This window comes from Panonychus citri, unplaced genomic scaffold (assembly GCF_014898815.1).
Source record: "Panonychus citri isolate SS breed McGregor unplaced genomic scaffold, ASM1489881v1 Contig00083, whole genome shotgun sequence".
NCBI classification, from domain to species: Eukaryota; Metazoa; Arthropoda; class Arachnida; order Trombidiformes; family Tetranychidae; genus Panonychus; species Panonychus citri.
The window spans coordinates 228651-253141 of NW_026515488.1; the positions used below are offsets into that span (position 1 = coordinate 228651).

The 24491-nt window shown below is 30.7% G+C and overlaps 3 protein-coding genes and 1 long non-coding RNA gene across 9 annotated transcripts; 1 reads left to right on the forward strand and 3 right to left on the reverse strand.

Moving 5' to 3' along the window:
* Nucleotides 1-885: 885 nt before the first annotated feature.
* LOC128387358 (collagen alpha chain CG42342-like) lies at nt 886-15278 on the reverse strand. 6 transcript variants are annotated; one of them, XM_053346542.1, is made up of 24 exons: nt 14735-15276; nt 13478-13539; nt 13318-13353; nt 13153-13188; nt 11861-11887; nt 11541-11576; nt 11064-11135; nt 9431-9484; nt 8999-9080; nt 8660-8676; nt 8284-8364; nt 6727-6858; nt 5668-5772; nt 5092-5190; nt 4819-4920; nt 4435-4524; nt 3684-3755; nt 3491-3571; nt 3123-3149; nt 2915-2968; nt 2377-2403; nt 2006-2041; nt 1197-1323; nt 886-1112 (listed from the first exon to the last, which is right to left on the reverse strand). In XM_053346542.1, exons 1-23 carry the CDS (start codon nt 14916-14918, stop codon nt 1231-1233), a joined length of 1605 nt encoding a protein of 534 aa, XP_053202517.1. In that variant the 5' UTR covers nt 14919-15276; the 3' UTR covers nt 886-1112; nt 1197-1230. The 6 variants fall into 6 exon arrangements, with proteins under 6 accessions (XP_053202517.1, XP_053202523.1, XP_053202519.1 ...); XM_053346548.1 differs by lacking the exon at nt 6727-6858 and having other exon boundaries at nt 14735-15278; XM_053346544.1 differs by lacking the exon at nt 2377-2403.
* A 224-nt stretch (nt 15279-15502) lies between these two features.
* Nucleotides 15503-17937, reverse strand: LOC128387359 (uncharacterized). The gene is made up of 2 exons (XM_053346549.1): nt 17531-17937; nt 15503-17338 (listed from the first exon to the last, which is right to left on the reverse strand). The coding sequence occupies exons 1-2, from the start codon at nt 17613-17615 to the stop codon at nt 15939-15941; spliced, it is 1485 nt and encodes a 494-aa protein (XP_053202524.1). The 5' UTR covers nt 17616-17937; the 3' UTR covers nt 15503-15938.
* Nucleotides 17938-19930: 1993 nt separating this feature from the next.
* LOC128387363 (uncharacterized) lies at nt 19931-20578 on the reverse strand. Its single transcript, XR_008325020.1, has 2 exons — nt 20444-20578; nt 19931-20118 (listed from the first exon to the last, which is right to left on the reverse strand). It is a non-coding gene; the product is annotated as an uncharacterized LOC128387363 (long non-coding RNA).
* Nucleotides 20579-22167: 1589 nt separating this feature from the next.
* Nucleotides 22168-24401, forward strand: LOC128387360 (ubiquitin-like protein 7). Its single transcript, XM_053346550.1, has 2 exons — nt 22168-23328; nt 23426-24401. The coding sequence occupies exons 1-2, from the start codon at nt 22815-22817 to the stop codon at nt 24325-24327; spliced, it is 1416 nt and encodes a 471-aa protein (XP_053202525.1). The 5' UTR covers nt 22168-22814; the 3' UTR covers nt 24328-24401.
* Nucleotides 24402-24491: the final 90 nt, after the last annotated feature.

The following is a 24491-nucleotide window of genomic DNA, read 5'->3' on the forward strand; positions in this document are numbered from 1 at the left end:
AATAATTAATAAGAAATTGAGTTTAATTAAGAAAACAAGTTTTTCTTATTGATTTTCATTCGGTAAAAAGTGTCGCCATCTGGTGAGCGAGAATTTAACTTTTGACATTCGAGGGAAAAAAGTTAAACTTTTTCAGCTTCTGGTAAATTTTAATTTGATTAACTTTACCTGTGAATTTTAAAATTAAATTTTCTATTATTATTGTTCATCTTATCGCAAAGACCAAGTTGATACCGAAATTATGATAGTTCAACAGTTACTTTAGTTGTTTTCGTTACTCTTAAAACTGAGCTATTGCTGCGTCGTAATAATTTCAACCATTTTTGTTTTCTTGGTAAATTTTGTCGGTAATTTGATACAACTTTCTTTTCTCTATCTCAGACTTATTCTTTGAATAGATTGAAATTCTAATTTTATTTACTCCTTTTCTTCATGACAAACCTAATGAATCAACTGTCTTTGGACCTGATTTTCACCTTCGTCTCAAACAACAAATCTAATGAGTTAACCCTCTTTTATATATGTATTTACCTACATTAGGTATATTTAAACATGAAGATTTGAATGAAATAAACAAAATACAATAAATGAAATATATGAATAACAGAACTGAGCGACTAGCTCAGTGTCCTAACGGGCCTCCAGGGCAGCCTGGAGTTTATGTATGAAATATTAGCCACTGGCGTAAATAAAATTGGATTGATTTTAATTTGTTTCCAATTGTTATACTTAAACAGGTTAATTGATTGATTTTCTTTTTTTCTAATACAGTTCAAATTGGTTGGATTCTAACTGTGAAGAGTAAATGAAGAAAGATTTGATTTGCTTTTCATTGATTAATTTTCGGAGGCGAAAGCTACGAAATAAAAACAAGAGATGGCAGCATTGGCATCGAATAATTTTTTATTATCAAAAAGATTAAAGTTAATTAAAGTTGTTGAAATTAAAAGTTAATCTCAACAATGTGTTATATTGTTGTACAAGATGATGATGGTTCTTAATTACAGCTCAAAATAAGAGTTGATTAAGAGAAAGAGATAAAGAAAGAGAGAGAGAGAGAGTTGATAGATTGATATGTTTGTTGGCAATCAAAATCGATGTGATAAATTAACCTGATACAAAAAAGAGAAGAAAAAAATTAATTGTGACAATTTAATGAAATGAAAGAAAAACAAATGAATGGTTAATAAGAATACCTGATGACTCGAATCACATCATAACATCACCACCTTATTCACCACGAAGAAGACCAGAAGGAGGACCCTGAACCCGTGGCGATCCTTCATCTACTAATCCATTACGATTAACAAGACCTTGATCACCCTGTTAGAAAATGTGAAATTAAATTAACAACAATTAACAGGCAATCAAGAGCAATTCTTGAAAACATCAAACGCCTCAAACTGACATTGAACAAGCAAAAATAAATCATAATTAAATCAAGGTAAAGAGAGAGACTTTATATTTTGATAGGACAACTCAAGAAAATGATAAAATGTACCAGAGAAAGAGAGAGAAATGAAGATGAGGATGAGGATGAAAAGATGAAGAGGAGGATGATAAAGAGAGAGGATGAAGATGAGCAAAATAAGAAGGATGTAAAAGTAGGTAAGATAAACATTGGAAAAAACGTATTTAAATTGAGCAAAATAATCTGTCAACTGATTTGATTTATGTGATTTCCAACTGAGTTGTTGTTAGAAAATCAATTTCCAATTTCAATCCCAATTGTAGTTTATATTTTGTTCCCAATGCTTTTAAATCAGAATCATTTCAATTCTGAATGAAGATAAAAAATATTCAGGGGAAAAGATAAACTCCTGATGAACATTGAATTGAACAAACTGAGAACCAAGTTTTCCAACAATCAATGTAAATATTAAATTATCATCACAATGAGAATCATTTTTCAACCACACTGACAACTAAATCAGTTGATTGTTGATTAACTATTCACATGAATACAATAATAGTGAAACAATTCAAGTAATTATCTTTCACTTACCGTTAACACTGAATCACCTTTGTCACCTTTGGGTCCCTATGGATTAGTGAAAAGAAAAAGAAAAAAAAACAAATTTAAATCTACCGATTAAAGGTAAAGGATTAAGATGGATTATCTTTGAAAGATTAATAATGACAAGAAAAAAAGAAACAAAAGAATATTAAATAAAAGAAATAATCAAAACAATTAAAAGAAAATGGAAAATAATTAATCTTAATCAATGCAGGATTTTGGGAGATGCTAATCCAGTTCAATTAATATGAAGACAATTAACAAAAACATAATCATTAATTGTGACAAAATCTGAAGGGATTAAACAATTTGGATTGATCAATTTTTGTTAATTCTGATTTGGTTGATTAGTTAATTACCGGTAAGCCAGGGATTCCATCAGTTCCCTTTATTTATATTAATTATTATTAATCGTAACAATCAACAAATTGTTATTTGTGTTAATATTAATTTAATTTTTGCCAATGGTTAATAATCATATTCATCCAATTAGTGTTAGGTAATTAAGGAAGCAAAAGAAATGATTAACAAAAAATTAGAGATAAACATCAAGAAAGAGATTAGGATTAAGATTATCATCATAATCATCATCATCATTAGTTGATTACTATTAAATTGTTACAATTAACTTGATGATCCATCTTAATAATAAGCTATTAAAACTAATAATATATAAATAAATTGTTAAGATTTATCCAAAACTTAATCCGGATCAATAATATACGAAAATAATTGTCTCTCTTGATAATAATTTCAATGGTTCCTCCCTTGTTATTAACTTAATTGTTACTTAATCAAACTAATTGATGATTAATGATTTTTCATCATGGGTTAGATGTTTTTTTGGATAATCAATAAACTGGACAAACTTGGCTTGACCATTTATAGTGGACATACCGGAAATCCAGTAACACCCTTCTCTCCGCTAAGTCCAGTCTCACCACGATCACCCTGATGTTAACAATTGGATTAACGGGTTAGATGAATGGAAAAAGGGATTAGGATTAGGATTAAGATTAACATGGTTAATCCAGTAGTCAAGGTAAGGGGGAAAATGTTAGTGGTTTTTTAGTCGCAATTAGTTAGTTAATTAGTTAATAATCACCTTCATCCCGTCAAGACCAGGAGGACCCTTGATATTAAATCATTTTTTTATGACCACAATAATTTAAACATAATAAATTGTGTTTTTTTGTTTTAAAAGTAAATTAATATAGTGTGATAATAGTAATCATAATTAGTAAATTAAATTGGATTAATTGTAAATTGAAAGAGAGGATTTTTTTTTTGAAAAAAAACAAGAAAGGGAACCAATGGAAATGAATGAGAACGAGATTGCAAGAAAAAGCATTGATTTAGTTTTCGAAACGTTTTCTTAATTGTAACTGATTAACCGTCAATGATGTAGATTACCTTGTTGATTTAAGAGTTAGTAATAAAGTTAATTGCAATTAGATAATTGTTATTTCATACCATTAATCCTTGTTCACCTTTAAGACCTTCAGGTCCAGGTAATCCCATAGCTCCTTGATCACCTCTGTCACCCTTTTCACCCTGAGAATTGAAATAGATTTGAAACAAAGAGAGATAGAATTGAGTTAAATCCTCTTTGATTAAAGTTTAATCAATCATGTAAATCAACAATTAACTAAAAATATATACTCACTGGAAAACCTCTTAATCCATCATTTCCAGGATCACCTTTTATACCGGGAGGACCATGGATACCAGGTAAGCCCTGAAAATGTATCAAGTAAAAAAACAAATTATACCGACACAAAGATTACAACAATTTGCAATTACGAAAGTTATTACAATTTAATTAAAATTGTAAAAGCAAAGATTAGTGGTCAGATTAGACATAATTAACTTTCCATCATCCTTTTCCGTTTCTACTTGAAAAATAAACGAAAACTTTTTCTCCAAATAATTAAAGATAATCATGATTACTTCAATATGATTTAGAGAAAGCAATTACCTAAATTATCATAAAAGATACTGGGTAACAATTAAGATTGCTCTAAATTGCTTCCATGATGCATCTCTCCCTCTCTCTCTCTCTCTTGTACGGTCAAGTAAAACATCAACTCTCACACTAAAATGTGATTCTTATGATGACCAGCGTGTATTATGAATGAAGATTAGGCGTTTCCCTGAAGAAAAGGTCAATCTTTGAATGAGGAAAAAAAGATCTGATTTTTGTTTGGATAACAATGTTTTCCTTTATAGATTATCAGGTAAAACCATCTATGTATTATTAACCAACCCACTTTCTTTCAATATTCACAAAACATGCAGAAGAGAGAGAGAGAGAGAGAGAGAGAGAGAGAGATGATGATGATGATGATGATTTAGTAATAATGGAGTCGAAATTCCCACAAAAAGAAATTCAAATGAGTATATAATTATCTCCTTACCGGTGGTCCTGGAGGGCCTGGTGGTCCTGATAAAGATTCAATCCTATCACCAAATGCTTCATAGTCTTTGATGTATCTCATTGCTTGAGGCTATTTTGAGACAAAGAGGTAAGACCAATTAGTTAATCACAATTATCATCACTTGGATTAATTACTTAACATCTCAATCGATGTATTAATATTAATGGATCATTTATAATCTTATATCAATGCTTATTAATAATGCAACTGATTACAAGTTGATTGTTTATTTTTCGTATCCTTAATTGTCAAGAGACAGAAAAGTTGATTTAACAATAATACTTAATATAATCAATGTTTGATTTATCTCATTATTATCAATATGATTATTATTAATATGACAATTTATTGAATGTAACTTACCACTAGATCACCTTTGTCACCTTTGTCACCTTTCCCTCCATTTGTTCCTGGTGGTCCAGGTAAACCAGGTGGGCCCATCATACCTGGTGGACCCATGTCACCCTAAGATAGTCAATTGTTAATTAAATGTAAACAAAATGTCAATTTAGTTGATAATTATGATTAAATTTTGTCTCAACTTTTAAGTTTATCACTGAAAATAATCAAAAAGTTAAATATAAACAAAAAAATTGAGCTAATTGGTAAACAATGTAATAAGATATTCAAACAAACCTGATGACCCTTATCGCCTCTTTCACCCTGAGGTCCAGGAGGACCTTGAGGTCCCGCTGTGCCATCCAGCCCATCTCGACCTAGAAGACCTTGTTCACCCTAAATTGTTACAATTAACAAACGAAAAAAAAAACAAAATTGTCAATACAAAAGCAAATAGAGAAAACAAAATGACAAATCACTTGAATTACAATTTTCTCTAAATCGTAACATTGATTGAGAATTGATTACATTTTGAATGATCTTCAATCTAATAGAAATGAAGGAAAGTATCAAAAGAAGAGGATGAAGATGGAGATAAAGAAAATACAAAGAGAGAGAGAGAGAGAGAGAGAGATGATAATGATGATGATAAATTGAAAAGGTAAGATAACCATCTAAACGTATTTAAATTGTTGGAAAAGGTAATCCGTTAACTGTGATTTGATTTATGTGACTTCCAACCGAGTTGTTGTTAAAAAGTAAAATCAATTTTCAATTACGTTTTTCCCTTCATTTCAATGTCAAAAGCAGTTAAATTGTTTGAATTTAGACATGAACAGATTAAAGATTAAAAAAACGAAACCCAAACTTTACCTGAGGACCAGGTAATCCAATGTCACCTTTCTCGCCTTTAGCTCCAATACCGATCTCACCTTTGGGTCCTGCGTCACCGGGTGGACCAGCTTTACCAGGTTTACCCTTGAATTTTTGGTGGTAAAAAAAACGCAAAAAATGATTACAGATTAATTTCAACTGAATTAACAATCAACCCATGCACACAGACACACACTCACTCAAACACTTAAAGACAAGATTGCAATTTAAATCTAAATCATAAATCATGATTAAAACATGATTTTTGTAATACTTACTTTTTGCAAAGTCAATTTTTGTGTAATTGGTTTGCATTGAAATCAAACAGACAAAATTTAAAAGCTTGGTCGCAGTATCGCAATTAAATTGTTAGGGAATCAGTGGATTAGTAGATTAGTTGATTAGAGAGTCTCTTAATTTTTTTTCTCTTCAAGATCAGATTAACATCAGTTGATGTAAGTAAATAATTAATCACCATGTAATCATTTAGTGTAATCATTGACGGAACCACACCTTAATTGCTAATCATTTCATTTGAAATCAACAAGGTAAATGCTTTTCTTTGCTTGTTCAATTCTCACTCAATAAACAAAAAATGAGAATTTGATTAATGATAAAAGCAACAAATCAAACAATTTAGGATAATTATTGACAATTAAATTTAAGTAATTCAGGCAAATAAAGATGCAAGGATATTTTATCAATTCTATTATCGATAATAACTGAGTCCATACCCTTTTGCCCCTTCGTCCTCTTTCACCTTTATCACCTTTCTCTCCATGTTCACCTTGTGGTCCCTGTTGACCAGTATCACCCTTTTGATTAACACACCAACAACAATTAAGCAATCACAACAATTTAAAGGTTTAATTTTACAAAATTATCCATTAATTTGGAAAAGCAAGAAAAAAGAGAGAGAGAGAGTGAAATTTAAGTTAATTGGGTTAGTTTTCTAGTAGTGGATGTTAATTGTTAGTGGGTAAAAGGTGAGGTTACTGCGACCAATATCATTGAATCATTTGAGGTCAAAGGTTGTGTGGACAAAGTGATAGGACGTACCTTTCGCCCTGGGGGTCCAGCGGGTCCAGGAGGACCGGGTGGACCTGCAGGTCCTTCAATAAATCCCGTTGGGAAGGCATTACCATCTAGTGTTGTTGTTAATCCTCGATCACCTTTGTCTCCTTTATCACCCTGATTAAATTGTTAGAAATTAAAACAACAATTAATCAACTATAATTGTAATCAAATCGTTTGTAATAAAAATTGAACCTCAAAACATTAACCAAAACTATGAATTACAATTTAAATTGTTCATATGTAAAGTGCATTTCACCGAGTTTCCAACAAGTTTTTCTTGAATAACTTTTTTGTTTTTGAGTGTTAAGACCCCAGACTCGAGTTATGGTGGTTTAGGCCATACTCAATTATCGTATTAAAATATCAAGGTCATTCCAGTCATTTTGTTAGGATAAGTTTTCAAGGTCATTTGATGGTCACAATCGATTCAAATTTAAAAAACCAACTCATCATCAATTTCTCACTCAATTTACAAAATCTTTCAGAGTCGCAAAATGAATGAAGTACTCAACAAGCATCAAATTGTGTATTTACTACTTGTTTACGCCCGTGATGATCATATTCCGATCAATTGGCATTTCCTTCAAACAAATATTGATCATTTTCGGGATCTTGGATCGACTACTCATGATATGGAGAGCATTAAACGACACTACAAATTGGTCTCCATGGTCTATGATGAAGCGTACAGTCGTGAATGGAATTCATCACTCCGTGAGGAGTATGCAAATCGTCGAGAGAATGATTTGCTATTGCCTTGACTAAAGCCCATTCACCGTTCACATCTCATTTCTAGGATTTGTTTATTCTCTTTCATTTCTTCTGTATGTGTGCTACTAGTCGTGAATGGAATTCATCACCCCATGAGGAGTTAGCAAATCGTCGAGAGAATGATTTGCTGACGAGCTTGACGAGTTTACAACTTTTGAAAATTCTTAGTTGCTGAGATATAGCGTTTTTGAGGTGGAATCCTTTTCATTCAACTTTCATTAATTTGCTCGTTACAAAGAGCATGAGAGTCGAGGAATCTTTGTGATTTAGGCTCATGTTGGTTTTTTAAATTTAAATCAATTGTGACCATCAAATGACCTTGAAACTGTATCCTAACAAAATGACTGGAATGACCTTGATATTTTAATATGACCATTGAGTATGGCCTAAACTACCCTAACTCGAGTCTGGGTTCTGAACACTCAAAAACAAAAAAGTTATTCAAGAAAAACTTGGTGAAATGCCCTGTATAAATCAACACGAGATAATTTTCTAATTGAATGAAATTATCAGTAATTGAACAGATTAACTTATCATCATTTAAATTAAATTCAAATTATAATCTAATTTTCTTAATGATTGCAACTACTCTTACTACTATTAAGTTACTCTTTAAACAACCAATTAGTTTTCGTCTTCTTAATATTATTGCTTTTTTATTACCAAACTTGCATCTATCTTTTAATCATCTTAATGGAGAGATGGTATTTGGATTTATAGACAATTAACTGATTGTTACGTGTAAAATTTAAATTGATCAATAATTACCTTGGGTCCAGGTAAACCATCCTTACCTATTGGGCCAAGAGGACCTGTTGGCCCCGGTGGACCAAGTTCACCTCTGGGTCCCTGGATAAGGTAAACAAGAGATTATCCAAAAATGATTAATTGCTGGATATTGACAGAGTGATGAAAAACTAATTGTGGTAACAATTTGATGAATGATTATCAATAATTGTGATTGAAATTGTAATTTGATTATCAGTAAGTAACTTGTACACTCAATTGAAAGGCAATTTTAATACAATATCAATCAACTGATTGTGTATGTGAGTGTTAAGTTGTTACGTTGATTACTTTTCAAGTATTGATCATCAATCTCAAAAGGTTTACTCAACAATTTAACTTGAAATAATCAACTTACCGGTTCACCAGGAGATCCTATTAGATATTATCAAAGGAAGAGGTAAAAAATACAACAAGAGAAATATAATCAATAAAAGATAATGTTAATTTGATTGTTGATTATGATAATTAACCACAAAAAAAACTAATTACAAGGTAAAAATTAAAAGTTAATCATGATAATCCAAGAGATAATCTTGAAACTAGTGATTTAATGAAACAAGTTCATTGACATAAACGTTAATCTTTTCAACATTGATTATCAAGATGATGAAATATTTGATTAATTTGAAAATTTTATATCAAAGTAAATTTGATCAAATGATTAAGTGATTAATTAATTGAATGATTAACTTACCTATTCTGCCATCAAAACCAGGTAATCCAGTTAAACCAGGAGGACCAGGGGGACCCGGTGGACCAGCATTACCAGGTTCACCCTTTGGAGGATTAAGAAACAATTAACAGTTAATTAAACCCAATTAAGAGTACGAAAAAAAAAAATCAATCAAAATTATTGTAAATTGTAAATAATTAAGTAAACAAATTACAATCAAGGAAGGAAAAAAATAATAATAAAGAAACAAATCAAAATTAACAACGGAATTAAATTTACAATCTAAAATAATAATAAGTATAAATTGATAATGACAAGTAAATAAATCAACAATTTAATTGTAATAAAAAAAGTTAATTGAATGAGAAAAAATAAATGAATGAATGTTAATTGTATGAATGGGGCGATAAAATTAAATTGTCATCAAGCTAAACAACAATTTGATTAACTTACTTTTAACAATAATAAATCACCAGGCGATAAAGTAACACCCAGACTTGCTAATCCCTAATAAGAGTTAATTAGTTAATTGTGGTAGAACATGTTAATTAGATGTTTGATTACAATTAATCAACATGAATCAAATGCTAATTCAAACCTTTATAATTATTTGTTTATTAACTAATTACTTATCAAGATGAATATTATATACATTCAGTTGATGGACGAAACAATCAACTAATTGGATAAAAATTGTCATGACAGAAATTGAATCAATTGTCATAATTGTAACTTGATTTAAATTTTAATTTGATTATTCTCGAGATAATTTAACTTTTCGCTCAATTAGATTAACCTGAACTCCCACCCTTTCGGTGTAATTTTCATTCAACCCACTGATTTACTCTGTCATTCTGTCAATTTTTACCAAACCTACTCTCTCACTTACTCACTCATTCTCTCTCTCTCTCTCTCTCTCTATTTTACTCTCCCTTCTCGGAGATAAAATGATAATCTTGAATTTTACAATATCGCTTGAGGAGGAAACGGAAGAAAAGTTATTATTATTGTAATTGCGAGGAAACTGTGAGTGGGTTATTTTTGAATTTATTTCCAGACTTGTGTTACCAATGATAATATTAATGGTTAGTTGATTAAGATTTATTCAAGTAATTAAATGAATATGAATCAATTAGGCCTTGAATAAATTGGTGAGTATGGTGATAAAGTGTATACAAGTTTATGTGTACACTTTATCATCTTCAAGATGATAACACTTAACAGCTTAAAGTGACAATTGTTAAAAGAGGGACGAAAAATCAACTCTCATGAAAAGAGACATGATTCTGATTGTTGGTAAATTGTCAGTGACAGGTTAATTCAATGATTGACCAGAATCGTGCCAATTCATTGGTAAAATAAGCAGAAATTCAATGAGAAGAGGAGGGAGGGCGGGATAAGGAAATAGGAGGAAGAGGAAGAGTCGATTATATTGGATTAACAGTGTCAATAAAATTAATTGTATCTATTTTTTTTCTCGTCTTCATTTCATTGACTCGATACGAAGATACAGTTAAAAGTTGGATAATAGATGATGATGATATGGATAATGATAAAAGGAAGATGTGATTTAGAGATTGTGATGATGATGATGATGAGGAGTAGGAGGCAATATCTAAACAATTTAACTGTTAAACATTACCAATGAAAATAGTTATGATAATCGCAACGGAAAAGGATCCTTTTAAAATGGTTAGATTGACAAAACGATGATTCAAATTGAATCAATTTATGATGATGGAGATGAAGATGAAGATAACGGGACTATAATAGATTGAATAAATTGCCTGAAGAATAACCCAAAAGATGTCATTTCTTCATGTCACAATTTTTAACATTCTATTGACAAGTTGATTGTTGAATATAAATAATTATTTCATCAATCTATTTGATATTAATAGTGGAAACTATACCATCAACATCTTACCGACTGATTATGATTAAGATTTGATGAAAATGGATCATCATCATCATCATCATGATTACTGGACTTGGAATCAAAGTTTTTCATCAATAAATAATTGATTCTGATTGGATTTATATCTTAACTATTCTGTTAATATACAAACGATGTTGTTTAACTAACCTTGAGAGCAATTATCTCAGCATACCCGAGTGATCCTCCTTGTAATTGAGTGACTGACCGTTTAACTCCACCCTAGATTGATAATTAATCAAAATAAAAGTTGAACATTAATTGTGTTCATAGGAAAAAAAAAATAACGTAATAACAATCAAAAAGCTAATCAAAAGGAAAACCAAGTTTATTTAAAGGTATTAATACCAATTAATCAATATCACAAGTAACCATCCAAGTAAACATAACAAGAGATTAGATAAAAAGTGTTAGTATATTAATCTTATATTTAAAAGATAACAATATTAATTAAATGTAAACAACTCGTTTTCATGTAAAATAGTTAAAAAGTTGCAAATTGTCAATTTCTGTATTAGTATTGTTAGTTAATTGTTTAAAAGTAAAGTTTGAATTACATTTGATTCATTCAGTGTATATGTAGTATTGTGAATATAACACATATCAAAATATTTACTTATCACTCACCTTGGTTGTTGTGAATAAATCAAATCCACTTTCTCCCTGTCAAAGAAAATAGTAAATAATATTATAAAAGTATAAGAAAACCAATATTAACCAATGATGAAAAAAAGATGAGGAAAAGATGAGAAAACATGATAAGGTGTAAGAATACGAGAAAGAGGAGGAGGAGGTAGGGATGAAGATGAGGAAGGAGAGAGAAAAAATGATATTATGAACTCAATATCTAATAATAATAATACATGAGATATATAAAGTGATGATGATGATGATGATGGTGATGATAATGTTATGAAAATGATAAATGGATTAAAACAGTAACTTACTTTGTCTCCTTTATCACCTTTTTCTCCCTGGTATTATTGATTAGAAGATGAAGAATAATAATAAGAAAGGAAAAGAAGAAAAGAAAACATTGAATATACACAACACACAATTGAATTAAATTGTATTAATTTAAATTGGAAAATCAATAGACTAGTTTCACCATAAACATGATGAAACATGAAGAAATTCATTTATCTTTGACTGAACAAATTATCAAAAATCACATCATCGATTAAAGATTTATAAACATAATAGAGTGAAGATTCATGTATAGAGATTGAGAATAAGAATCATGCATCATGGGTAAGGGTTTGTAACATGCAATCACATGTATGTGATTATTAACGATCCAACTATTATCAGAATGTTATTTTCATGGTAAAGGAAGAGAGCAGAAAGAGAATGAGAGAGAAGAAGAGGGAGATGTTAAAGGTTATACGGTAATTTGATAGGAGATTAAATTAAAGCTACAGAGACACATGATAAATAGTGAAACCTAAATAATCAGCTGATGATTGACAGTTTGGTTGAAAATTATTCCATTTTTTTTTCTTGTTGCTTTCTCGATGATAATAACATGCAGATACATAAGAGTTGAATCAATGATGTAAGTTGAAACGAAGCTTGGAAAACAAAAAATTGTGTTAACAATTCACTCAACAATAACCAATTGCACCAATGATGAACAGAAATTGATGAAGATTTAATTTGCAATAATAAGATGAAAGTATATATGTTTGTGAGAGCATGTTGATTGCTGATTATTATCATGATTATGAGCAATATCTTGGGATGATGAAGAAGCTGTTGGTTAAAACATACATAGTTGGAAGATGTAGGATGCTGATTAAAGATGATTATCAGTTGATTCAAAGGAAGTAGATAATGATGATAGAAACAATAACAACAATGATAAAGATGAAGATAAGGAGCCCATAAAGGATGATGATGATGATGATGCAGAAAACAGAATCACTTATAAACACAACACTGAGAAATTTATCAAAGAAACAATACACCAACAGATGATAACGATTATATTGATGATCAACAAGATGATAAGAGATGAAAATGTTAATGAAGATGTTGATGATGATGATGATGATTTTGTTACTATTAAGACAGTAACGTTGAACACAATGTTTTTTGATGAAATTGTTGATAATAATCACTTGAGAATCATCTTATTTACCCATGATGATGATGTTGATGAAAATGATAATGTTTCTAACAAACTAATTAACCAAATCTAAAGAAAATAACAATTAACAAATAGTAACAATTAACTTACAGGATCACCTTTGGGACCATCTATTCCAATAGCACCCTTTTCAGTTAAGGAGGAAAAGAAATGTATGAATTATTTTAGATTTCTCATAATTAATTAGTTAAATTAATTGTTCATGTGTAAACTTTTGTGATGACAACTAATTAAGTTGATTATTATTATACTTACAGGGAAACCAGGCTTTCCAGGCGGTCCAACTGGTCCCTTAATGGAAAATGTTGACAAATATTATAAAGAAATTAGTAAATTACAATTATTAATGATGATAAACTAAAGGTAAACAATTAAATGATTAAATTAATGGCTTCTAATCAATTGCAATACTTACAGGGGATCCAATTGTTCCTGATTCACCTTTTTTACCCCGTTTACCTCTTTTACCGGGTGGACCTTTAAAGGTAAATGTAATAGAGAAAGATGATTGGAAACAATTAGATGAACAATTTAATAATCAAATGATGAGAATGATTTGTTCTAATGATAAATGTAAATAATTTTTTCTATGAAAAAAGAATTGCAATATATTCAGATAACAGGATTAACTAAGAGAATGAATCTTGTAATAATAATAAAGAAACAGAAAAGAAATCAAGAACAGAATAGAATTAAGAGAGAAAAAAAAATAATAGAATAACGAATTCTCTATGCAAATATATGAAAGTAAATCATCAATTAGATTGCTAAGTAATGATTAAAATAAACATGAGATATTTTCTTTCTTTTTCTATTCTAATTCTCAGAGTTAATCAAGATTGTTATGAATTAATACATGATGATGAGAATAGGAGATAAAACTGATATCGAAGACGAAAAGTGAGTTGAACAATTAACGTCACTATTATTATTAATCAATTGAATCTTTTGCTCAACTAGAGAGATGCTAAAAAAAGGAAAATATCCTTAATCATAAATCGCTTCTATTTATGATTGAATTAATCGGAGAGAGAAGATTAAAGATTAGAGAGGAAGCGAAGGATAAAGCAAAAGATATCACAAATTCTAATACAAAGAGATGTTAATATCTATGGAACTTTTGTAATTATCATCAATTTTTTTCTCTCTCTCTCTCTCCTATTCTATTGGAATATTGGTTACATTCAATGTAAAGACAAAAAACTAAGCTGATACTTTTTGAATGGAAAAAAAATCCACAGATTATGGAGAGATAGGATTACGTTGGAATAGAGATATAATTAATTAACGAATAATTTTTTTCTCTCGCTTCTTTTTTTCTCTTTTCTCTCCGTTACTTTGTTGTAGAAGTTTTTCATTTTCACTCTCTATCTTTCTCTTTCTCTCTCTCTGCCAAAGTGAAATAGAGACTATAAGGTATTAAGAGAAAAACCAGAAAGAGAGAGAGAGAGAGAGAGAGAGAAAATAAAATAACATAGAACATAAAATGGAAGAAAAAAATACATATAATATTCTACGAAAGAGAATAAATAAGAAAAGAGAAAAGAACAAAATGATTCTACATTTTTGTCAGGTATTGAATTTGTTTCTTCTCCTTTTCTTGTTGTATTTTTCTGACAAGAAGAAGAAAAATAAATGAAGGAGATTGGAAACATTTTACTTCTCTACTTACCCTGTGGACAATTACATTCTGGATTTGATCGTTTAATCCTACTGGACGAAACAGGTAAAGTCTCTAATGAAGCCAATCGCTTCTCCAATTGAATATTTCTGATTAGAGTGAAAATTGATATACTACAAGCAATAAGACACAGAAGAGATAAAAAAATGGTTGAATGATTAGGAACGTTGACCATCGTATTATTTTTTTTCTTTTAGAAAATGTTAAGATGGAGAGAGAGAGAAAGAAATAGACACTAGTTAATAATAAGATGTTGTATCAATGATGATGAAGATGATGATTAAAGATGAAGATGAAAAATGATTGATGATTTATAATAATAATAATAAAAAAGGTGATCGACCCTCGCGTCCAGAAGGATGATGACAACTCACACAATTAGTTAAACTATCACTAAATGATAGGTATAAACAATTAGGTAACTAATTAGATACATTAATATTTATAATAAATAGTTTGTTGTTTGGTTAAAAATGTCGTACAATTAATAGTTAATAAAAAAACAACATAACACCATTCACAGTTTCTACTGGCAGAGTCTAAGAGTAAATGTTATCATTTCTGTTGACTTGAAAATTTCTCAAATAGAATAGAATTTCCGCCGAAAAAAGTGGCTCCATCTATTGGAGCGAATTTAAATTATTTGGACTTCGTTCATTTTGTTTTTGTTTTCTCATTTATAATTTATTTGTTCATCTTTATTTTCTTAATTATAATCTCGTTTTCTTATTTGGTCATTTTTTTGTTGTTGATTGTTGATTGTTGTTTTGGATGATTATATTATTAATAACTGTTATCGGTCAATGGATGGAAGAGGAATTGTTTGTTTTAGATGAAAGTTATTAATTTAGGTAAAGATGTGTTTGGAATCAAATCCGTTACCAGTTGATTGGATTGAGATCATCTCTTATTTGGGGATTAATGGAGCCTCTTTTTTTGGATCTGTGGATTAGAGTTAACTTTTGTTTTTCGTTCAAAGTAAATCATATTCCATTTAATTATTTGTCAAGGAGGAGAATAAGATGATAAATATTGACACATATTTGGAAATAATGATATGATGACTACACAAAATGATGAGAAATATTGAAAAGATATATTCTAATCAGCAGAAAAAAAGAAGCAAGTGAAAGAGCGAGAGAGAAAGAGAGAGAGAGAGGGGGTGATGAAAGAGAAAGAAATAATCACATAGATATTAACTTCGTTGAACAATGAATGGGTGTTTGAGAGCCTCAGATGCTGTTAATCGTCTTTTCGGATTAGGTTCGAGAAGACGATTTAACAGATCAAATGCTGAATCGTCGATTTCTAATCTATTATTGCCTTGAAGTTGACAGCATAAAATTTTCAAATCGAGAGGTGGAATTTTCTTTGGACTTAGAGTAATGGTTCGATTTAATTCACGTGCCGCCTTGCAAACTCTTTTACTTCCTAGAATGGTGATCATTTGAGCGAGAGCAGTCATATCATCGGAAAATGTGCTGAAAAAAGGATAACGACGGGACAAAAGACAGGCCATTATTACACCGGCCGACCAAACATCGATGGCTGTTGTTTGCTGAAGATGTTTCAATAAAACCTCGGGTGCTCGGAATCCTCTAGTACCCGCTCTAGGAGCGGCCAGATCAGCTCTGTTTGAACAATTATTACAAATTTGATCTTTACTGTAACAAGCACATGGATTAGAGATGGATGAAGGTTTTAACATTAACTTTGGTGTCTTCATTTCAATCCTATTTGGTTCAATGATATTTTTTGGTGGTGTTTCAGGAATGATTAATGTATTATTTTGGTGGTGATGATTTAATTGATTAGAGTCTTTTACTGCACTTAAATTTCCGTGATTACCATTCATTCTATCGACTTTGATCTTTTTTGTTATGATGTTAGCATCAGCTGGGCTTGTGGTCATTGCTTCGTAAGTCCTTTTCTTAACCATTAAAGGATTTTTATTCATATCTTTACCTAAAAGAGCAAGATTGGTATTTGTCCTGGTCAAATCTTTAAAAACGGCTCTTGTATTGTTATTTTTGGGAGCAATTTGATGGAATTGTGATACTTGAGCACTGATTGCTTGTTTTCTCAGATACTTTTCATCCTCAGCAAGTCCAAAATCTACCAGTCCATATAATTTTAATTTTCTATTGAACAAAAAGTTGCTTGGTTTAATGTCACGATGGATGATACCATGTTTATGCACTTTCTCCAGGGCGATGAATAGATTTTTCATGTAATCACGAATCTCACAGGAAGTCATATCTTTGAGTATATCAACAAATCTATCATGTCGAAAATAGGGCATCACAATAACACTGAACCCATTGCCAAATAGGCAAGTTTTAACACCGATAACGTTAGAATCCCCACCAAGGTCTCGTAAATATCTAAGCTCATCAGCTACTCTATCCCATTTCATTGTCGGGACAATACATTTCAAAGCATATTCTTTAGTTGGATCTTTGATTAATTTGGCCCGATAGACTTTGGAGAAAGTTCCTTCTCCAATTTTCTCTCGAAGGGTAAAATGCTTGGTCAATTCAGGAATAGATTGTAACAGGAACCTTGGAACTTGACAATTTTCACTTTCAGGAGAAGCTAAATTAAACAAAGGAAAAAAAGAACAAGAGAAAAATATGATAAGATTAAGAGAAAAAACAATATAAAGGCACATAGAAAACAGATAAAGAGAGGGAAAACCAGTAGAATGTCAACCACTAAGACCACCGAAAATATCAAAATTTCTCTCTCTCTTTCTCTCAACAAGAAAAACAGGAAAGGTACACTTACATTTCTCAACCCGAACAGAGGTAAAATTAGATGAACAATTAAGCACAAGACGGGAATTAAGTGCTGGTGTTTTAGGAATATCCATAATTGAATAAATAATATCAACAGGTAGCACATAAACAAATCTAGAAATGAGTTGTTAACAGTGAGCGGGCTTTTAGTCAACTGAGAAACCGAATCCTAGTAACCGGGAAAGCGTCGAAATTGAATTAACCGCAGCTGGAGAATCGCATTTGCGCATGCGCATGCGCAGACTCTCCGCTTTCTCTCTTTTTTCTTTTCTTTTCTCTATCAAAATGGTTCATTTCCATTCCGAACCCAAACAAGTGGATTTATCCTCAGGTCATCAGGTCAGCGGGAAAAAGATCACGCGGGTAAAGTTCAATTTCTTGTTACCCTTTAACCTTTTTTATTTTGTCTTTGAGAATCTGTTTGTCTTCCTTTGTGTTCCTTGTTACTAGAGTAGAAAAAAAATGATTTGTCGATTGTCTCTAATTTAGAAATTCCATTTGGTGTCAATTTCTATTTGGTTTTAATTTTTTTCTCTTTTTTCTTTTTTCATATTCGAAGGGGAAGTGAAATGTTTGCATAGAAAAATTCATCTTTGTCGATGCAAGGTAGTTTTCTGTTAGAATTTCATGTATTCGAAGTTGGAATTTCCATTCTAATTTAGTTTCAATTAGTTGACAATCTCAATTCTAATCTCTGAATACTAATGACCTTTTTTGACCTCAATTCAATTTTGAAATTCTTTTTTTTAATTGTTTCTTGAAACTACTGGACGTTTTGTGGAGCAGTTGATCGATTCGAATTTTTTAATTAATCAACCAATTTGCCTAAAGTCACTTGAAAGATGCTTTTGATGAATTGAAAGAGTTTTTCTAGTCTCTTCTTTGTGTTAATCAACTTTAGGTGATTTGATCTAATACATTTAATTGGATTCCATAGATTATTGTGTATGAATTACTTGTTTAGTTTTTGGGAATTTGATTGTAAAAAATGAGATTACAATTTAATTTAATATATAACCGAGCCATAAATAGCAAAAATATTCAAAGGATTTTAGATTAATTTGTGAAAATTAATGAGCAGAGAAATCTGGAGAAAAGTAAAATAATAGAAAACGATCAACAAGTAGCACACATACAGAATAATGAAAGAGAATAAACAAATCCTAGAAATGAGATGTGAACGGTGAATGGGCTTTAGTCAAGGCAATAGCAAATCATTCTCTCGACGATTTGCTAACTCCTCATGGGGGTATGAATTCCATTCACGACTGTACGCTTCATCATAGACCATGGAGACCAATTTGTAGTGTCGTTTAATGCTCTCCATATCATGAGTAGTCGATCCAAGATCCCGAAAATGATCAATATTTGTTTGAAGGAAATGCCAATTGATCGGAATATGATCATCACGGGCGTAAACAAGTAGTAAATACACAATTTGATGCTTGTTGAGTACTTCATTCATTTTGCGACTCTGCAAGATTTTGTAAACTGAGAGAGCAATTGAAGATGAGAAACGGGGAGGTTTTGGGGTAGGTTTAAGTGAAGGTTTAAGGGAAACTTGTGACATTGGAAATCAAAACAGTAAAGTGAGGTGAAAGAGAAAGTGATTTAAATAGGTAAGAATCTGTTACATCAGGAAAAGAAACACTTCTTTGTCCTCAAAAAGAATCGAATCGAATCGATTCGATCGATTAATAAAAAATCGAGAGAGAGAGAGAGAGATGAGTGAGTAAGTGAGAGAGTAAGTTTGGTAAAAATTGACAGAATGACAGAGTAAATCAGTGGGTTGAATGAAGTTTACACCGAAAGGGTGGGAGTTCAGGTTAATCTAATTGAGCGAAAAGTTAAATTATCTCGAGAATAATCAAATTAAAATTTAAATCAAGTTACAATTATGACAATTGATTCAATTTCTGTCATGACAATTTTTATCCAATTAGTTGATTGTTTCATCCATCAACTGAATGTAAATAATATTCATCTTGATAAGTAATTAGTTAATAAACAAATAATTATAAAGGTTTGAATTAGCATTTGATTCATGTTGATTAATTGTAATCAAACATCTAATTAACATGTTCTACCACAATTAACTAATTAACTCTTATTAGGGATTAGCAAGTCTGGGTGTTACTTTATCGCCTGGTGATTTATTATTGTTAAAAGTAAGTTAATCAAATTGTTGTTTAGCTTGATGACAATTTAATTTTATCGCCCCATTCATACAATTAACATTCATTCATTTATTTTTTCTCATTCAATTAACTTTTTTTATTACAATTAAATTGTTGATTTATTTACTTGTCATTATCAATTTATACTTATTATTATTTTAGATTGTAAATTTAATTCCGTTGTTAATTTTGATTTGTTTTTCTTATTATCATTTTTTCCTTCCTTGATTGTAATTTGTTTACTTAATTATTTACAATTTGCAATAATTTTGATTGATTTTTTTTTCGTACTCTTAATTGGGTTTAATTAACTGTTAATTGTTTCTTAATCATCCAAAGGGTGAACCTGGTAATGCTGGTCCACCGGGTCCCCCTGGTCCTCCTGGTTTAACTGGATTACCTGGTTTTGATGGCAGAATAGGTAAGTTAATCATTCAATTAATTAATCATTTAATCATTTGATCAAATTTACTTTGATATAAAATTTTCAAATTAATCAAATATTTCATCATCTTGATAATCAATGTTGAAAAGATTAACGTTTATGTCAATGAACTTGTTTCATTAAATCACTAGTTTCAAGATTATCTCTTGGATTATCATGATTAACTTTTAATTTTTACCTTGTATTTAGTTTTTTTTGTGGTTAATTATCATAATCAACAATCAAATTAACATTATCTTTTATTGATTATATTTCTCTTGTTGTTTTTTTTACCTCTTACCTTTGATAATATCTAATAGGATCTCCTGGTGAACCGGTAAGTTGATTATTTCAAGTTAAATTGTTGAGTAAACCTTTTGAGATTGATGATCAATACTTGAAAAGTAATCAACGTAACAACTTAACACTCACATACACAATCAGTTGATTGATATTGTATTGAAATTGCCTTTCAATTGAGTGTATTAATTTAATTTAATATACAACTGAGCCATAAATAGCAAAAATATTCAAAGAATTTTAGATTAATTTGTGAAAATTAATCATTTAAAGTTGACAATTGAAATCGTTATGAATTTTTAAATATTGTTTCATGTAATCTAGATGATAAATTGATTACTCTCCGTTGATTAAGAACAACTTTATCTGGTTTAACAATATAGATTTTAACAGCAACCGCTCGTTTAATAATATGTCCAAGTGTCGCCAAAAAATGCCAACAAGCTAAACCATCAGTGATAATCCTGTCAACTCCACTCTTTGTATTTGGAACTGATTTCAAATCTTTTTTTCTAATCTCACCACAATCGACTGAAGATGAATCAATTGTATCATTTTCTTGTAAACTTGATGATGATGAAGATGAAGTGTTGATTTGTTTACCATTTTTACCATTGAAAACAGCCACCGATCCAATAACTAGTCCATAAATCGTTTGTAAACTTGATTGTAAAGTAGAAAGAAGACCATCCAAAATTAACATGTCGACAATTAGAACAGTTAATCCTTAGAATGACAAAAAAGTCACAATTTCACTGAAGATAAAAACTGTATCACCAAAATCAAAAGAAAACTCCAACAATTAAAACCAAAGAAATTAAATAAAACGACGAAAAATTGTGATAACCGAAACGAATAGAATTTGATTTTTACTTTTGATTAAGTAACGATTTTCCTTTTTATTTCCAACTATTATATCACCAAAAAGAAAAGTAAATTAAATAACAATCGATCGATCAAAAATCTAAATCACAATTAAATAGAAAAGAGTAACAATTTGGTTGTGTCAATGAGAAATTAGAAAAGAAAATAAATTCAAATGTTCTTTCTGATTCTCTGTCGCTTTTAGAATGCGAAACAAAAAAGAAAACACTTTTCATCTTCTCTTTGAAACTTTCATACAGGGAATCCCATCAAGTTTCCAACAAGTTTTTCTTGAATAACTTTTTTGTTTTTGAATGTTCAGACTCGAGTTATGGTATTTAGACCATACTCCATTGTCATATTGAAATATCAAGGTCATTCCGGTCATTTTGTTAGGATACAGTTTCAAGGTCATTTGATGATCACAATCGATTTAAATTTAAAAAACCAACATGAGCCTAAATCACAAAGATTTCTCATGCTTTACTGTTTTGATTTTTAAACTGTTTCAATGTCACAAGTTTCCCTCTTTGTCCTCTAAAAGAATCGATCATCAAATGACCTTGAAACGGTATCCTAACAAAATGACCGGAATGACCTCGAATCTGGGGTCTGAACACACGAAAACAAAAAGTTATTCAAGAAAAACTTGTTGGAAACTTGGTGGGATGCCCTGTAGAAGATGATTAAGAAAACGACTTGTTAATTACTATTAATAAGATTTACCAAAGAAATTAAAGTAACTAAATTGTTAGAGAACATGTTTACCTTGGAATTTTAATCAAAAATCAAAGAATCGATTTATCTCACAATTTTCATCCAATTTTAACCGAACCTCTTGTTATTTATTTCTCCCTTTGAACCCGATGAACCAGTTTTCGTTTTGTTTACCATTTTTCAAGCTGATTTTCTGGTTCTAATCTCTGGTTACCTCAATCTCATGATTGAATAAAGAAATAAATAAATAAATTATCAGGTAAATCAACAAATTACCAACGTCAGTGACCATCATCATCATCATCATCTCTCCATTGATGTAATACAAAATGGATTCAACAATTTTCCCGTAATCTTAATGAGCCTTTTTACGGTTTTCATCCATCTCTCAATTTACTTTAATCACTTTAATCTATTGAATTACAATTAAATTCAATCTTCAGATAACTCGGGACATTGACAATTAAGGCAAAATTCCAAGTAATTGATGAAACATTTTCTTTTGCATCACCAATTTAAAAGATGCGCCTTCATCCATAGTCAATGAACTTGCTCTTTCTTTTTCTTTCTTTTCTCTCTCTTTTCTTTCTTTCTTTTCTCTTATCCTTCTCTTACCTTAACAAGAATGATTTTGATAAAAACGTAAACATTGCTATTGGATTTTTCTCTTCTCTATCTCTCATTTTTTTTTCTATTTTAATTGTTATCCCCATTTGATAAATTCTTCATTTTTATTCTACAATTTTCTCACTCTACTGGTTTACAGTTTTAATAATTTTGTGTCTAAAATAATGTTAACCCTCTATGTTTGCTCTAAAACTGTTTCTCTAACCTCTAATGAAACCGTTAAATTGGATCTTACACAACAAGATGATTCTTGTAATGATAATAATAAGTTGACTGTTGATAATTTAATGGTTGCCATTAAAGAGAAACTTTCACTTACTGGTTCCATTGAAGACTATCAATTGGTTTGTTATGGTAAAAAATTGAAAGGTGATAAACAATTGTCTCATTATGGAATTAAAAGTAATGCTGTTGTTCACCTATTTCTTAAAAGTATTGAAGAGCGAACTTCTGATAGAAAAATGGACGATTCTGATTCTAAAGGTAAAGGAAAAAAAGCTAAATTTGAAAATTCACCTATGGAAATGGAGGTGGAACTTCATACTATGGCAATCGCTTCTAAAACTGCTCTTATGAATAAAAGCTTCCGTCAAATGTTATCCCGTCTCCTTGAGGCCGATTTCCGTAATAATCTAATCCAATGTACTCCAGGCCTTAAAGACGATCTTATTGCAATTGGTATGATAATTTTAACTGATCGAATCATTTTTTTTTGTTCTCTCTCTTTTGTTTTTCTCTAATGTGTTTATTTTTTTTTGTTCTCTCCTTATTTTAGCTGCTCTTCATGATGCTGAACTTTTATCCATGTTATTAGATTCACCAACCATTAAAAAGGTTTTAGATAAACATCCAGCAATTTTAGAAGCAGCTACTCATCTAGCAACTGCTTTTCATGAAGAAAACGCTACATCCGGTGGTCGTGTCTTACCTTCAGCTATGGCTGTTGATTCATCACAATTTATCTCCTATTCATTGGATGATTTATCTGAAGATGATGATATGACTGGTGGGGTGGATGCACCTCCACCAAATGGTCAACATGTAAGGTCACCAACAACAGTCTCGGCCTTTGCTGATCTAATTCAACAAGCAATTTACGCCAGAAGAGGAAGAGCAGGAGAGCCCGGAGGATCACAACAAAGTTCATCTTCGCATCCACCAACTCCATCCTCAATTTCATTACCCCCTTTCCATACAACACCCCAACTATTACAGCAATTTCAATTAGCACAATTACAAGCACACCACCAACATCAGCAGCAACAACAACAACAACAACAACAACAATCATCTCAACAACAAACTCAACAACCTCCTCAAGTTGGTAATAACAGTGGAATCATTGATTTTGAAATGTTACGACGTGCATGTCAATTAACTGAACCTTCAACAAGTCAACAAGGAAACAATTCCAGTACATCTTCAGTCTCAAATCCTCTTTCTGGTCAATTAGGTGCTACTGCCACTCCACCCCAACCAACACCACAAGCATCATCAGCACCACTATTACAATCAACTCAACAATCACTTTCTCGCAGTGACATGTCCCATCAAATTGGTCAGATGAGAGAGCTTGGATTAACTGATGAAAACGTTTGCCTTCAAGCTCTTATTGCAACAAACGGAGATGTTCAGGCTGCAGTAGAATTAATTTTCAGTGAAACTTTCCACTCTTAAACAAAACTTTACTGTAAAATCACTTATCCCATATTTACTAAAAATCATTTATTAAATATTTTCAATCAATCAAATCTAAATTGTTTATCTGGACGAGTTCAAAGTGGGACGTATCATCACAAATCCTCCGATGTCCGAGCTTAGACAAGCATTTCTCGATTCAA